Source organism: Gadus morhua, chromosome 20 (genome assembly GCF_902167405.1).
Source record: "Gadus morhua chromosome 20, gadMor3.0, whole genome shotgun sequence".
Classification (NCBI taxonomy): Eukaryota; Metazoa; Chordata; class Actinopteri; order Gadiformes; family Gadidae; genus Gadus; species Gadus morhua.
This window is the reverse complement of record NC_044067.1, coordinates 13,855,986-13,868,485: the sequence shown is the minus strand read 5'-3', so window position 1 is coordinate 13,868,485 and position 12,500 is coordinate 13,855,986. Positions and strand designations below refer to the sequence as shown.

Here is a 12,500-nt window from a genome sequence, read left to right as displayed (position 1 = left end):
CTCCCTCTCTCTTGTACTCTCATAGTCTCTCTCACTCCGCCTGCATTCAGCATTCCCTCCTTGTCTTTCCCTCTTGGTACTTTTCTCCCTTGCTCTCCCGTGCCCCAACCAGCCGAACTCTATTTATAGCGCTTTGGTTCTAATCTTAGCTCCCAGCACCCGGGAGGACCACGGCGCACCCCCCTACTCGTGGGCTCCGCACGTGCCGCACCACGCTATATTTATCTTTGATTACTTCGGAATGCAATGGATGAATGTGTGCGTGTGTGTGCACTTGTGTGTGTGGGTGGGTGCATGTGTGTCTGATGTGTATCTCTTCTTAGAGTTTGTGGATATACTATTTCAGGGTTGTTTAAGTTCAGGTATGTCTGTTTGAAATAGCGTGTGTATGATGACACCCACTGAGCAAATAACTGCGGATCAGGGCTGCATGATTTGCTTCTGAATTGCCTTTTCGAAAAACTCTTACTTTTCCTGCATCTGTGTATTTGCGCTGCCTTCTGTCCGCGTTTAACTGTGTGCGTGTATGAGTGTGTAGTAAAAGAGTGTATCATGTGTTTCCGTCGTCACTTTTGTACGTGTCCATCGTAGTGTGTGTGTGTGTGTGTGTGTGTGTGTGTGTGTGTGTGTGTGTGTGTGTGTGTGTGTGTGTGTGTGTGTACCACCTCTCAGAAGGAGAGTACAGGATGTGCTGTCAGGCACTCCTTTGTCCCCCATTGGAAATGTGATCGGTGCATTGAGACAACTGGTCGCCATGGCAAATTGTTGCATGTCCTCTCTTTGCCACCCCTCTCTCTCCCCCCCCCCCCCCCCCCCCCCCACCAACCAGCCAAGCCCCAGAGTAAGTGAGGAGCCCTAAATGAGCTTTACAGCCCGAAACACAGCTATGTCATCCGATTGGCTGTTCATTCTAGTTTTATCGTTTCTCTTTTTGGTTTTCTTCCAAATAATTACACCCTCATTTCCCAACACAGGTGTTTACTGGAGAGAGGAGGAGCATATTTCTAGGTATATTCTGCCTGGTTTATAGTTGTGTTTTATTGTTTGTTTTTTATGTATGTTTTAGGTTGTCTTTTTGGGCTGGCATCTAATACTCTACCACAGTGGTAAATTAACAACAACAACCTAAATAAGCATTCATTCATATTCATTCACATTCACACACACGTGCACACCTACATATGGTAATGAACTGTATTTATCTATATAGTAAGAAGTGGTTTACTAAGCTGATCTCAAATCAACAGCAAGGCCAAAGGCATGAGACCAGAATTCAGCACGCAGATAGAAAGCCAAACACTGCATCAATGAGTAATGCAAACATACAACTAGAATTAAATTTGATATAAATAAAGCAAATGTGTGTGGAAAAACCTGCACACATTTATGCACGCACACAAACACACACACACAGGACATATGCACACCACTAGCTGTGTGTGTGTGTGTGTGTGTGTATGTTTGTTTCGTTTGTGTGCATGTGTGTTTGCATATATGTGAGAGAGAAGATATGCTGCTCAGACACTGCATGTTTGTATGTATGTATCCCTATCAAAACACAACACCACACATTTGCACATGTATACATACACACACATACACACACAACGCCCAAACACACACACCTGCACACACAACTACCAGCTCCCACAATCAGCAGCTAGCGTGTGCCGCGTTGCCCTTCAGCAGCGAGAGAGAGAGAGAGAGAGAGTGAGAGAGAGAGAGAGAGAGCGCAAGCGAGAGCGCAAGCGAGACAGAGACAGAGACAGAGACAGAGAGAGAGAGAGAGAGAGAGAGAGAGAGAGAGAGAGAGAGAGAGAGATCAGTAGATATGAGAAACTAGAACCTTTGGTCGTCCCCCGCCTTCCTCACATCCCCCCCCGCCCCCCTCCCCCATTCCCCTTCCCACTCTTCCCCCTGGCAGTCTGTTCTATTTATACCAGGCAGGATCCAATCTTAGCAGCAGCAGTGTGTGGGTGTGTATGTGTGGATGAGAGAGAGGGAGCAGCCAGGGAGAGCCCTGCCTCCCTCTGGTCTATTCTTAGCAGCCGAGCTGTCTTCAAACAGCAGCGCAGAGCTATTTCTGGCTACCTCTTGAACTCCGCTGTCAATGCTGCGCCAAACATTGCCTCCACGTGTGTGTGTGTGTGTGTGTGTGTGTGTGTGTTTGTGTGTTTGAGCATTATTTGGTAACAGAAATAAAGCTCCCAAAGTTTAAACTTGCCTTACTTTATTGCCTGAGTAAGTGCCATTGTTTGTGTATGTTTGTGTGTGTGTATGGGTTAATGTGTGTGCATTTTAATGCATGCATTTTTGTATGTATATGCATGCATTTTGTATGCATACACACGTGTCCGTGTGTATGCCGGTGAATGCATCTCTACATGTGTGTGTAGAGGTGCTAAAGAGCAGGAGGCTTAGTGTGAGAGGCCATGTTGTGTGCATGCATGCCTGTATGTGTGTGTGTGTCTCTCTCTCTGCATGTGTGTTTGTGCATGTGTTTGTGCGGATGCGTATTTGTGTGTGTGCATGCGTGTGTGTATGTGTGTGTGTGTGTGTGCGTGCGTGCGTCCGTCCGTGCATGCGAGTATTTCTGTGTGTACGCCTGTGTGCGTGTGTGTGTAGGGGTGTGTGCGTGTGTGTGTGCATGCGTGCGTATTGTGTGTTGGGTTTCAATGCAAACAGTGAGTGTGACCTCTCTCAGGGAAAAAGCTTCCCTAGGGCATCAGCGGCTGGATAATCCTCTCCTTAAGATTCTACCCCTGCCGTTAGACACGCACCATTCCCCTAGGCATCCATGAAGTTGGCCAATACGACTAGCTATCTAGAATATCAAATATATGTTTCGTTATGGGTTGCAAGTAGGCCTATATGTGTATTGGAATGCATGCATGCATGTGGAGCAATACAGTTTGTGTGCTGGATATAAATACAAATGTACAGCCAGAAACTTTCCCTCTGTCTCTCTAACGCTAAACCTCTATCATCTCCAATCTTTACCTTCTCTTCTCTTTCTGATTGTCTCACTCTTTCTCCATCACTGCCTTCTATAGTTCTCTCTGTTTATCACTGTCTGTGCACAAGGGGATGAAAGGGGCTGTAATAGCCTCTTTTGTTCATGGTGGGCATTATCCCTGTCCCTCGCCATCATTTCCTCTGTCCCTCGCCATCATTCAACTTTCCCTCCTCCGCAATCTCTCCCTATTCCTTCTTACCCTCACACTGCCTTCCCTTAGTATCATTATCCCTCTCCCTCTTTATTTTTGTTACTCTCTCAATCACTATCTCCTCTTGTTACATCTCTCTCTTTCGCCGTCTCTCTCTCTCTCTCTCTCTCTCTCTCTCTCTCTCTCTCTCTCTCTCTCTCTCTCTCTCTCTCTCTCTCTCTCTCTCTCTCTCTCTCTCTCTCTCTCTCTCTCTCTGTGTGTTAACCCCTCCCTCCAGTGGGCCCTGGCCCGGGGTAGTGGGGTACTCACGTCGGCCCCGTGGCCCTCCCTCAGGTTGTAGGTGAGGTCGTGCTGGATCTCGCTGATGAACTTTTGGGAGTACTCGGGGTAGAGCCGCAGCACCTCCCGCAGGCCCTTCAGGCTGATGTACTGCAGGTCACAGTAGGTCAGCGCCTTCACGTTGGCGTTGGTCTTGATCACCTGCTCCTTGGTCAGCGAGTCCGAGCCAATCAGGTCCCCCTTTCCTATAGTTTGGAGACACACACACATGCACATTGTTGACTAGTTATTTAATATGCCTTTGCAAACGTTGTCCTTGTACCTAGACGTAGCATAGCCTGGCTCCGCCCGCCTAAGTACTTCTGCTCAATTTGAATATCCCTTCAGTACAAGGTCTGGGTCGGCGGTATGTTAGTGGGTTTTCTCCGTCTAAATACATCTTCACGCACGGTGTGTGGTTTGTTTACAGCCTGCGCGCAACGTGATTCCCCGCATAACGTTAGCGATTGGTTATGGCAGATCCAGAGTGGCACTGGGCAGATCCAATAGTTTTAAACTACAACAGACACCCGCCTTCAAGTGAACGGTTGTCAATTGAGTAGGTCCAGGCTCTCTGTACGAGAGTCTGGTAGGACCAGGCTAGAGGTAGCAGCCCACATCTCTCCAATTGAAAGGTGCTTTGTTCGTGGGCATTCCTACCTCCACTGATTGCCAAGAGATGTGTTTTGCATTGTTAACTAGCCTCCTAGTTTAGACCGTGAGAAGCACTTTGGGCTTTTTCCTTTTGATTGCTTATATCACGCCTAGCCTGGACCTTGAGAGCCCACTTTGGTTTTTGTTCTATTGCATCCTTTGATGTTTGTGCCGACAGGGTGATATTTCCCTGTAAAACTCCAAATGCCTCGCCATCAAGAAGGGTATGAAAGGTTTTGTTTTCACCACTAATGCGGTGGAGTGTCAGAGTCAACCGCAAACAAGGACGTTGGAAAGTACACGCACACACACACACACACACACACACACACACACACACACACACACACACACACACACACACACACACACACACACACACACACACTGACAACAAAGGCTAACCCGCTCGCTGGCTAGCAGAAGCACACCCTGCATCGCTAATGCACCTCAGGTCTATCTCTGCCCTGGTCCCTCTCTCTGTCTCTCTGGCTCTCTCTCTGTCTGTCTGTCCCACTTTCATTTGCCACCGCTTTGAAGTGGTATTCACCAGAACTGAGAGTAGTGTGCGTGTGTGTGTGTGTGTGTGTGTGTGTGTGTGTGTGTGTGTGTGTGTGTGTGTGTGTCTCTGTTTGTGTGTGTCTCTGTTTGTGTGTGTCTGTCTCTGTTTGTGTGTGTGTGTGTGTCTGTCTCTGTTTGTGTGTGTGCTTGTGTGTGTGTATTGGGGGGAGAGAGAGGGTTAGGGGTTGCGCACAAGATGCACCGCGTGTGTTTTTATATTCCATTTTATTTATTCCCTTCACTCCGGTGAAGGGAAAGGGCATGGGCATCAAGGGTTCACCACCGATGCCAATCTAACCTGCAGAAACATTAGAGAGAGGGAGATGAAGGAGCCTTTGTGCTGGGGGGGAGGGGGGGGGCACATGAGTCACCGCCATTAGACGTTTGCCAGGTGAGAGAGGCCGCGGCCGCAGTGGAATGACGCGCGTGCGAGGCTTGCGTGTGAATTCGATGACGTCGTCTGCGATTGATTATGAATGGGCCGAGAAGGAAGCGGGGTCGGGGAGGCTGTGTGCGGACTCGTGGGCGCGTTGAAGTCAACGTTGCCTTTTAAATAGTTGAGTCGACGTCAGCGGAGCCACGCAAATTCCCTTCTCTATGTTTTGTTGCTGCAGGCGTACAAACCTGATGGGTGAGATGCAAAGCAAGCAAAGTGAAGTTTTGGAATCATATCATTCATTTTCTACTGTCTTTGTCATTCTCTCTATCATTATCTTCTCTGGCTCTCTCTCTCTCTCTCTCTCTCTCTCTCTCTCTCTCTCTCTCTCTCTCTCTCTCTCTCTCTCTCTCTCTCTCTCTCTCTCTCTCTCTCTCTCTCTCTTTCTATCCATTCATCTCTCCCTCTCACTTTCTCTTTACCTCTGTATCTCTCTACCACTATCTGTCCTATCTCTCTCTACCACTATCTCTCTCTCCCTCTCTTTACTTCTGTATCCCTCTATATCTCCCCCCTCTCTCTATCTCTCTCCCTCTTTCTATAGTTAAGTATCTCTCTATACCTCCATCCTCTTTAACTCTCTCTCTCCCTCTCTATCCCCGCCTCTCTCCGTCTCCATCACCGTCTCTCTCCCTTTCAATCACCGTCTCTCTCCCTCTCCATTGCTGTCTCTCTCCCTCTCCATCACCGTCTCTCTCCCTCTCCATCGCTGTCTCTATCCCTCTCCATCACCGTCTCTCTCCCTCTCAATCACCGTCTCTCTCCCTCTCCATTGCTGTCTCTCTCCCTCTCCATCACCGTCTCTCTCCCTCTCCATCGCTGTCTCTATCCCTCTCCATCACCGTCTCTCTCCCTCTCCATCACTGTCTCTCTCCCTCTCCATCTCTGTCTCTCTCCCTCTCGATATGTTTCGATATGTTCTTTGTTTGGATCTTCCGCTCCTAGATCTGAGCTAAGAGAATTCCGGCGACACTGAGTGGGTAGAAGTCACACATCTGCTCCAAGCATTGCATCTCTATCTCATCCTTTTGTGCCTGAACTCAGTGACCGGAGCTGAGGCTGAACTCCCCTACCACCCCCCAACTCCAACCCCACAGCCCCCACCTAAGCTTATCTCCACCATTCTCTCCCCCTATCTCTCTCATCGTCCTTGGCATGGGTGATATGGCAAATTGTTTCCCAAGGAGCATTGCATGTGGTGGGCCGATTGTCGACTTTTACAGCTTAAAAAGCCCCGCAAATTGTAATGGAAATTAACTGGCACAGGTGGAAACGCATTCTGTACGCATTCTGTGCCTACCTGCCATTCACTCACTGCTAGGAGAGGAGGGAGAGGGGAGGGGCTCAAAACCTACTGGTCTGCTCGCACGGCGAAATTACATCACACTCAGCTGCATGTCAATTCGATAAACTGTGTGTGTGTGTGTGTGTGTGTGTGTGTGTGTGTCTAAGGCAATGGCGGAGCTATTGCGTGTGTGTGTGCCTGAACGTCCTCACGCTCTGGCGTAAACGGAAATCAATGTGTCAATGTGTGTGTGTGTGTGTGTGTGTGTGTGTGTGTGTGTGTTTGTGTGTGTGTGTGGGGGGGGGGTAGTCATCAGATTGGGGGAGGGAAAATGGTTGGCTACATATATATATAGTTAGATGTTTTTTTTATGTGTTTTTGTTTCTGCCTATGTTTATGTGACTGTTTTTTCTGTGTGTGTGGGTGTGTGGGTGTTTGTGTCTGTGTGTATGCATGTGTGTGTATGTGTAGAGCACAAACAATGGTAAACAAGGACAGTTGGCAGTTTAACTGTTGCCATAGAAATCACAGATATTTTATTTTGCATCCAATTCGGTTTCTGCAGCAGTCAGCTGGTTGGCTTCTTAAGCTTGAGTAAGTATTGGATTTTCTACATAATTATACATTTGTGGCTGTGTAAATATTTTCGCTAATACCTGAGACTTTTAGTACTTGAATTGATGGGCTGTGTGCTACGGTTCACACGCACCCCACTTCAATTATTACTCGTCTTGTACCATGATAACTTCACAAGTGTTTCCATACAAACCACATTCCCTCAGCCGTCTCTGTCTTCCCTGCTGTGTGCTGCTCAGACATTTTCATAATTACATGTCTCCAGAAAAAAAATCTTCATTAATTATTTTTTAATTTGTAATCATCATTTCATGATTGTATAAAGGCAAGGCCGCTTTTAATTCATTGCTATTTATTTTTATATCTATATTACTTAAATCAAAGGCCCACAGGTGAGTTTGACCTCATAAGCACACGCACAAGTGTGTGTGAGTGTTCACCCTTTATTGTGACCCATTTTCAAATCGAACTCCATTATCCTCATCCTCATCATCATCCTCATCATCATTGACCCATGCTGATACAAGCCACCCGTTGATTCACTAGCCTGCCAACACTACCCAATCACCCCGTGATTGGATGGCAGCATGCTGCTTATTAAACATAGCGATCTAAAACATACTCAAGCCTGAACCATCGCTCAGACAGTCACAGTGCAGCTCTGTACAGTGTGTACAGCGTGTCTTAGAGGTTCATCATTCACAAACGGCTCCCAAATTTTAACAGGTCCAGATAGCCGCTGTGCTCATCGTTAGCATAGCGTAATGACTTGAAAAGGTCAAGTCAGGCTGAGCCTTGTGAGAAGGCCGGCTTTCGCCCCCGGCAGGCACACACCTCAGCATTAATAGTCAAGGCTCTTTAATAATGCACCGTCTATCCATTATTAATGATCACATCAATGCTTTTGCTTTCCCCATTGATGTGGGATATTGTTGTGCGTGGGAGAGCGCACATTTGTGTGTGTGTGTGTGTGTGTGTGTGTGTGTGTGACTGTGTGTGTTCGTGTGATTAACTGACTGTGTGCGTGTGTGTCTGTATGTGTGTGTGTGATTAACTGACAGTTTGTGCATGGATGTGCGGGTGCATGTGTGAGTGTGCTTGTGTGTGACAAAGATCAAATATATAGACTGGGGGGCATGGCATTTGAAGATAACCCCTCCCACCCCGCCCCATCCGACACCCAGACACATACACAGACGCACACGCCGTGTGCGCCTCCAACTCAATACCCCTCGACCTTTTAGGAAGAAGCGTTGCATCATCTATCCCTGTCTTTATAAATAAATGTGCATGTGTGATCCATCCCCTTTATCTCTCTCTCCCTCTCCCCCTCTCTCCCCCTCTCCCTCTCCCTCCCCCTCCCCCTCTCCCTCTCTCTCTCTCTCTCTTCCTCTCCCTCTCCCTCTGTTTTTCTTTTTGTCTTTCATCCAACTCCAAGGTGACCCACTCAGTACAGCGTGACATTTTTTTTGTGTAGTTATAGTACATTTCAGATCTAGACTGAGTCGATAGTAATCCATTACACTTACCAGCTTGTTTATTTTCTGAAAGCATTTTCATCAATTTCTGCCTTGAATAAATGCTACAACACTATGACTACATCTAACGTGTTCATGGCTTGGCCATGACTGCAATCAAAAATGTTCCTTTAGCGGCCAATTTATATTGGAAGGAAGAAAACCATAAGCGTTCAAAAAAACTAGCAATGTAAAACTCATCTGGTATCTCTGACACAGGAATGCAAAGGGAGAAATGGTAATTGACTTGTGGTAAATATTTCCGAGCTATCTATTTGTATTAAATCAGTCTGCGAAGAGCAGCAGATCTCCAGACTACTCTATGATTCCCTCCTTGCCTTCTGTCTAATCATTCCCTCAGCTTAATACCAGGCTCCACTGACACGCTGCTTTGCTTCGCAGCCCGCCTCCACCGCAGTAAGGATGTCTGATTGTTCCATCACTTTGTTCAGCTGCCGGGTATGAAAGCACATGCATGCTTAATCATGCAGAGAGAGGCACGCACCTCACACACTCGAAAAACCAGCCGGCATTCACTTACTTCTAGCAGCTCTTAATACTATTGAATTTTCTATTTATTCTCTCTCTCTCACTCTCACTCACTCTCTCTCTCTCTCTCTCTCTCTCTCTCTCTCTCTCTCTCTCTCTCTCTCTCTCTCTCTCTCTCTCTCTCTCTCTCTCTCTCTCTCTCTCTCTCTCTCTCTCTCTGAACAGCTTTTATATTTTGCCCTTGATATAAGTAAAAAAAAAAGATTGATCAGCTTTTTATTTGGGCAAGCAAATCTAGAAATTAACCATAGCAGAAAACAGAAAATGGAAAGTGATCTAGAAAAAGAGTGTGTTGTAAATTCCAAGGGTTTTGTAAAAGCAAGGATTTTACTAGAATTAAAGTCTTATAAAAACAGGATCTGGATTATTTTAAAAACATTTTGGATCTCGACCCTGTCTTGTCTTTTTTATCTTTAGTGGATGGTGAGATTACAAATTATTTTGTGGAACAAGATCATATATACTGTATAGGCATTATGAGCTTAAAGGATAAGGGTTATGATTAGGGTTCGGGATCATTGTACCATTTTAAAATGTTGCAATAAAGTTATGTTAAAAGATCAAATCTCTCTCTCTCTCTCTCTCTCTCTCTCTCTCTCTCTCTCTCTCTCTCTCTCTCTCTCTCTCTCTCTCTCTCTCTCTCTCTCTCTCTCTCTCTCTCTCTCTCTCTCTCTCTCTCTCTCTCTACAACAGAGTATGTTTGTCTCGGCTACATGCATCATTTTGTAATAATTAAAAGCCATTGTCTGTGTGCTTGCATTGCATGTGGCCACTAAGCTACTCCTAAAGTCATTCCTGCAACGTCCTGATTAAAGAGCCATTGGCTTTGATCACCTTTGCCCCTTTCACAAGTAAGCACCATAGATAGAAGCGCAAGACTGTACTTTTTATATTGTATTGAACTTTTTGAAGCCACCCCTACCATTATTTCCTTTAAATTCAATAAGCACGATTATACAGGATTGGTGTCTACAAATTGTGTTTCTGTTTTCTTTTTAACTTTAATGTGTCTGCTGTGCACTGTGTGTCTCACTGCAGGGTACTGCCTATCTCTCCAGAGAAACAATAGTTTCATTCTGTATTCAGATTCACAGTAAGGGAATTTCATAAAGTAATTTATTCTACCAGCGCAGCCTCTTTGTACAAGAGCACTGTCTGCAGGTTTTGATAGCTCCTTAAAGCCGAGGGAGTTGTCGTCTCTAAACTTCGAAGCCTGGCTGTGTTGACTGCTTGTGTGTCCGCAATCTTTCTTTCTTTCTTTCTTTCTTTCTTTCTTTCTTTCTTTCTTTCTTTCTCTCTTTCTCTCTTTCTCTCTTTCTTTCTTTCTTTCTTTCTTTCTTTCTTTCTTTCTTTCTTTCTTTCTTTCTTTCTTTCCTTCTTTCTGTATCTTTATTTATTTCTCCTTCTTTCCTCTGTCATGGAACTTCACAATGTTGACTTCTGAACATTTTGGAAGTTGACCTCCAATTAGGTGATCACAACCATTCAGTAAATAGTCAGACAACACTAACTAGAATCTGTGTGGATAACTTCTTGATAACCCTATTCTTTTGAGTGTCTACTGACGCTAAACTGATACAATGCTGATACTCTAAATTGACACTAAAGTGCTGTGGACTAGCCAGGTGCAGTGATACCCGTCATTTCCTCCCTTCCTTCCTTCCCTCCTTCCTTATAACCGTCCTTCTTGCATCAATAACCCCTTCCCTCCTACCTACCTTCTTTCCTTTCTGTCTTTCATCCTTCCAATTTGTTTCTCTCCTTCCTCCCTTCCTTCCGTCCTACCCTTCTTCCTTCCCTCCTTCCTTCTTCCTTAATTTCCTCCTTCCTCGCTCCCTTCCCCTTCCCCCTCCGTCTCCCTCCCTGCTTACTCTAAGTGCCGCTGTAATCCAGATCAAGCCAATCCACGGTCTGTCCTGAGGAGAACTCTGTGAACTGTGCACTGTGAAATTAGCTTGACTCTGGTCCCTGCACTGCACTCTTTTTTTTTTATCTATGTCAACTCTCCATTCCCATTATCAGCCCCCACTCTGTTTGAACTACTGTCTCCATACATCATATGTGTTCCGCCAGTTTCCCTCTGAACGGCATTACCAATCTGTGAATTATGCATCTGGGTCATCTAGGAGTCGTGTTCAGATGGAGAGCAGTCGCCCCCTTCCTGACTCTCGCCCGTTTCGTAGTCCATCTAGGCAAAGTGCCTTATCATCACTCTTAATGGAATTTGCCGGTTTGCTAAGACCCCAGGTTAAGTCTTGACGTTGTCTATGTGTGTTTTGTTTCATTCCACACAAGTAAGCACATACTTCTAAGAGCAGAACGACGTTTCAAAGATGACATAATATATGCATGTTCTGCTGTTGCGCCCTCATGCCTGAATATAAATCCCTCTCAGCCCATCTGATTTGAATTAAAATTCAATGCAGGTACGGTGGCATGGGTCCATCAAATGCTCCTGTTTCAAAACTCGTCGGTCTCTGAGTCAGACACTGTGAAATAAGAGAATTGCAGATTCCCTGTGCTCAGTAGGTTGCCTAGCACACAGCCCCTATCTTCGATCAGAATCCTCGCTGTGCGCCTCTCAGTCGCCAAGTCTGTGTCAACAATTAACCTGGGGTCTTAGCGAACCAGCCAAGCAGACGGTTCCCCTATTGCGGCCCTCCTTATCTATGTCATTGGAAAAAGGCCCACATTATAGAGTCCTGCCGTTTCTCCGGCTCCTATTCCATTAGCCTTTGTGGTTACATTGAATTCAAGGTATTTCAGTGATCATTTCTTCTCCTTCCATCCCGTTGTCCTCCTCGTTATTTGAATAACAATAAAAGAAGAATCCGATGCGACGTATCAGATCCAATATCGCATTATCCCCGGGCGTACTCGCTCGTATAGTGCGGCGGAGCTACCCACAATGCACTGCTCTTGCACCTACCCAGTATGGCCAGCACAGTGTTGTCCTTCAGGACTTCCATGGAGCCCGAGCAAACGAAGTAGATGGCCTGCAGCGCGTCCCCCTGCCGGATGAGGAACTCCCCCGGGGCGCAGAAGGAGGTCTTGATGATGAGGGAGAGCGAGCGCAGGCACCCCCTGCTGGCCGACTCGAACAGCGTCAGCTGCAGCAGCTCCTTGTTTAGGTGCATGGCGATGTCGGCCCGCAGCTCGTCGGGAAAGTCCTTCAGGAGCTTGTATTGGGGGAGAGAAGAAAGAGAGGTAGACGTAGACGGAGAGGGGAGGTTAGTGGTGGAAAACATAATGAGCATACAGCAAAGTGCTGGTGTCTTGGTGCTCGCTTGCGCATTTGTAATATAGCCAACAGAAAGTTATTCCTCGTCCTCGTCCTCATCTTCAAACCGCTTATTCGAGGTCGGGTCGCGGGGGGCAGCAGCTCCAGCAGGGGGGCCCAGACTTCCCTTTCCCGGGCCACATTGACACATTAAAAG

At 46.5% G+C, this 12,500-nt stretch overlaps 1 protein-coding gene across 1 annotated transcript in view; it reads right to left on the bottom strand.

Annotated features, from left to right (window-relative positions):
* Nucleotides 1-12,500, bottom strand: part of kcnh3 (potassium voltage-gated channel, subfamily H (eag-related), member 3) — a 112,518-nt gene that overhangs the window by 6,794 nt on the left and 93,224 nt on the right. Inside the window, exons 10-11 of the mRNA XM_030342647.1 lie at nucleotides 11,993-12,242; nucleotides 3,477-3,691 (exon numbers count right to left, since the gene is read on the bottom strand). Of these exons, the coding sequence (XP_030198507.1) occupies nucleotides 3,477-3,691; nucleotides 11,993-12,242 (465 nt within the window). The remainder of the gene's footprint in view (nucleotides 1-3,476; nucleotides 3,692-11,992; nucleotides 12,243-12,500) is intronic.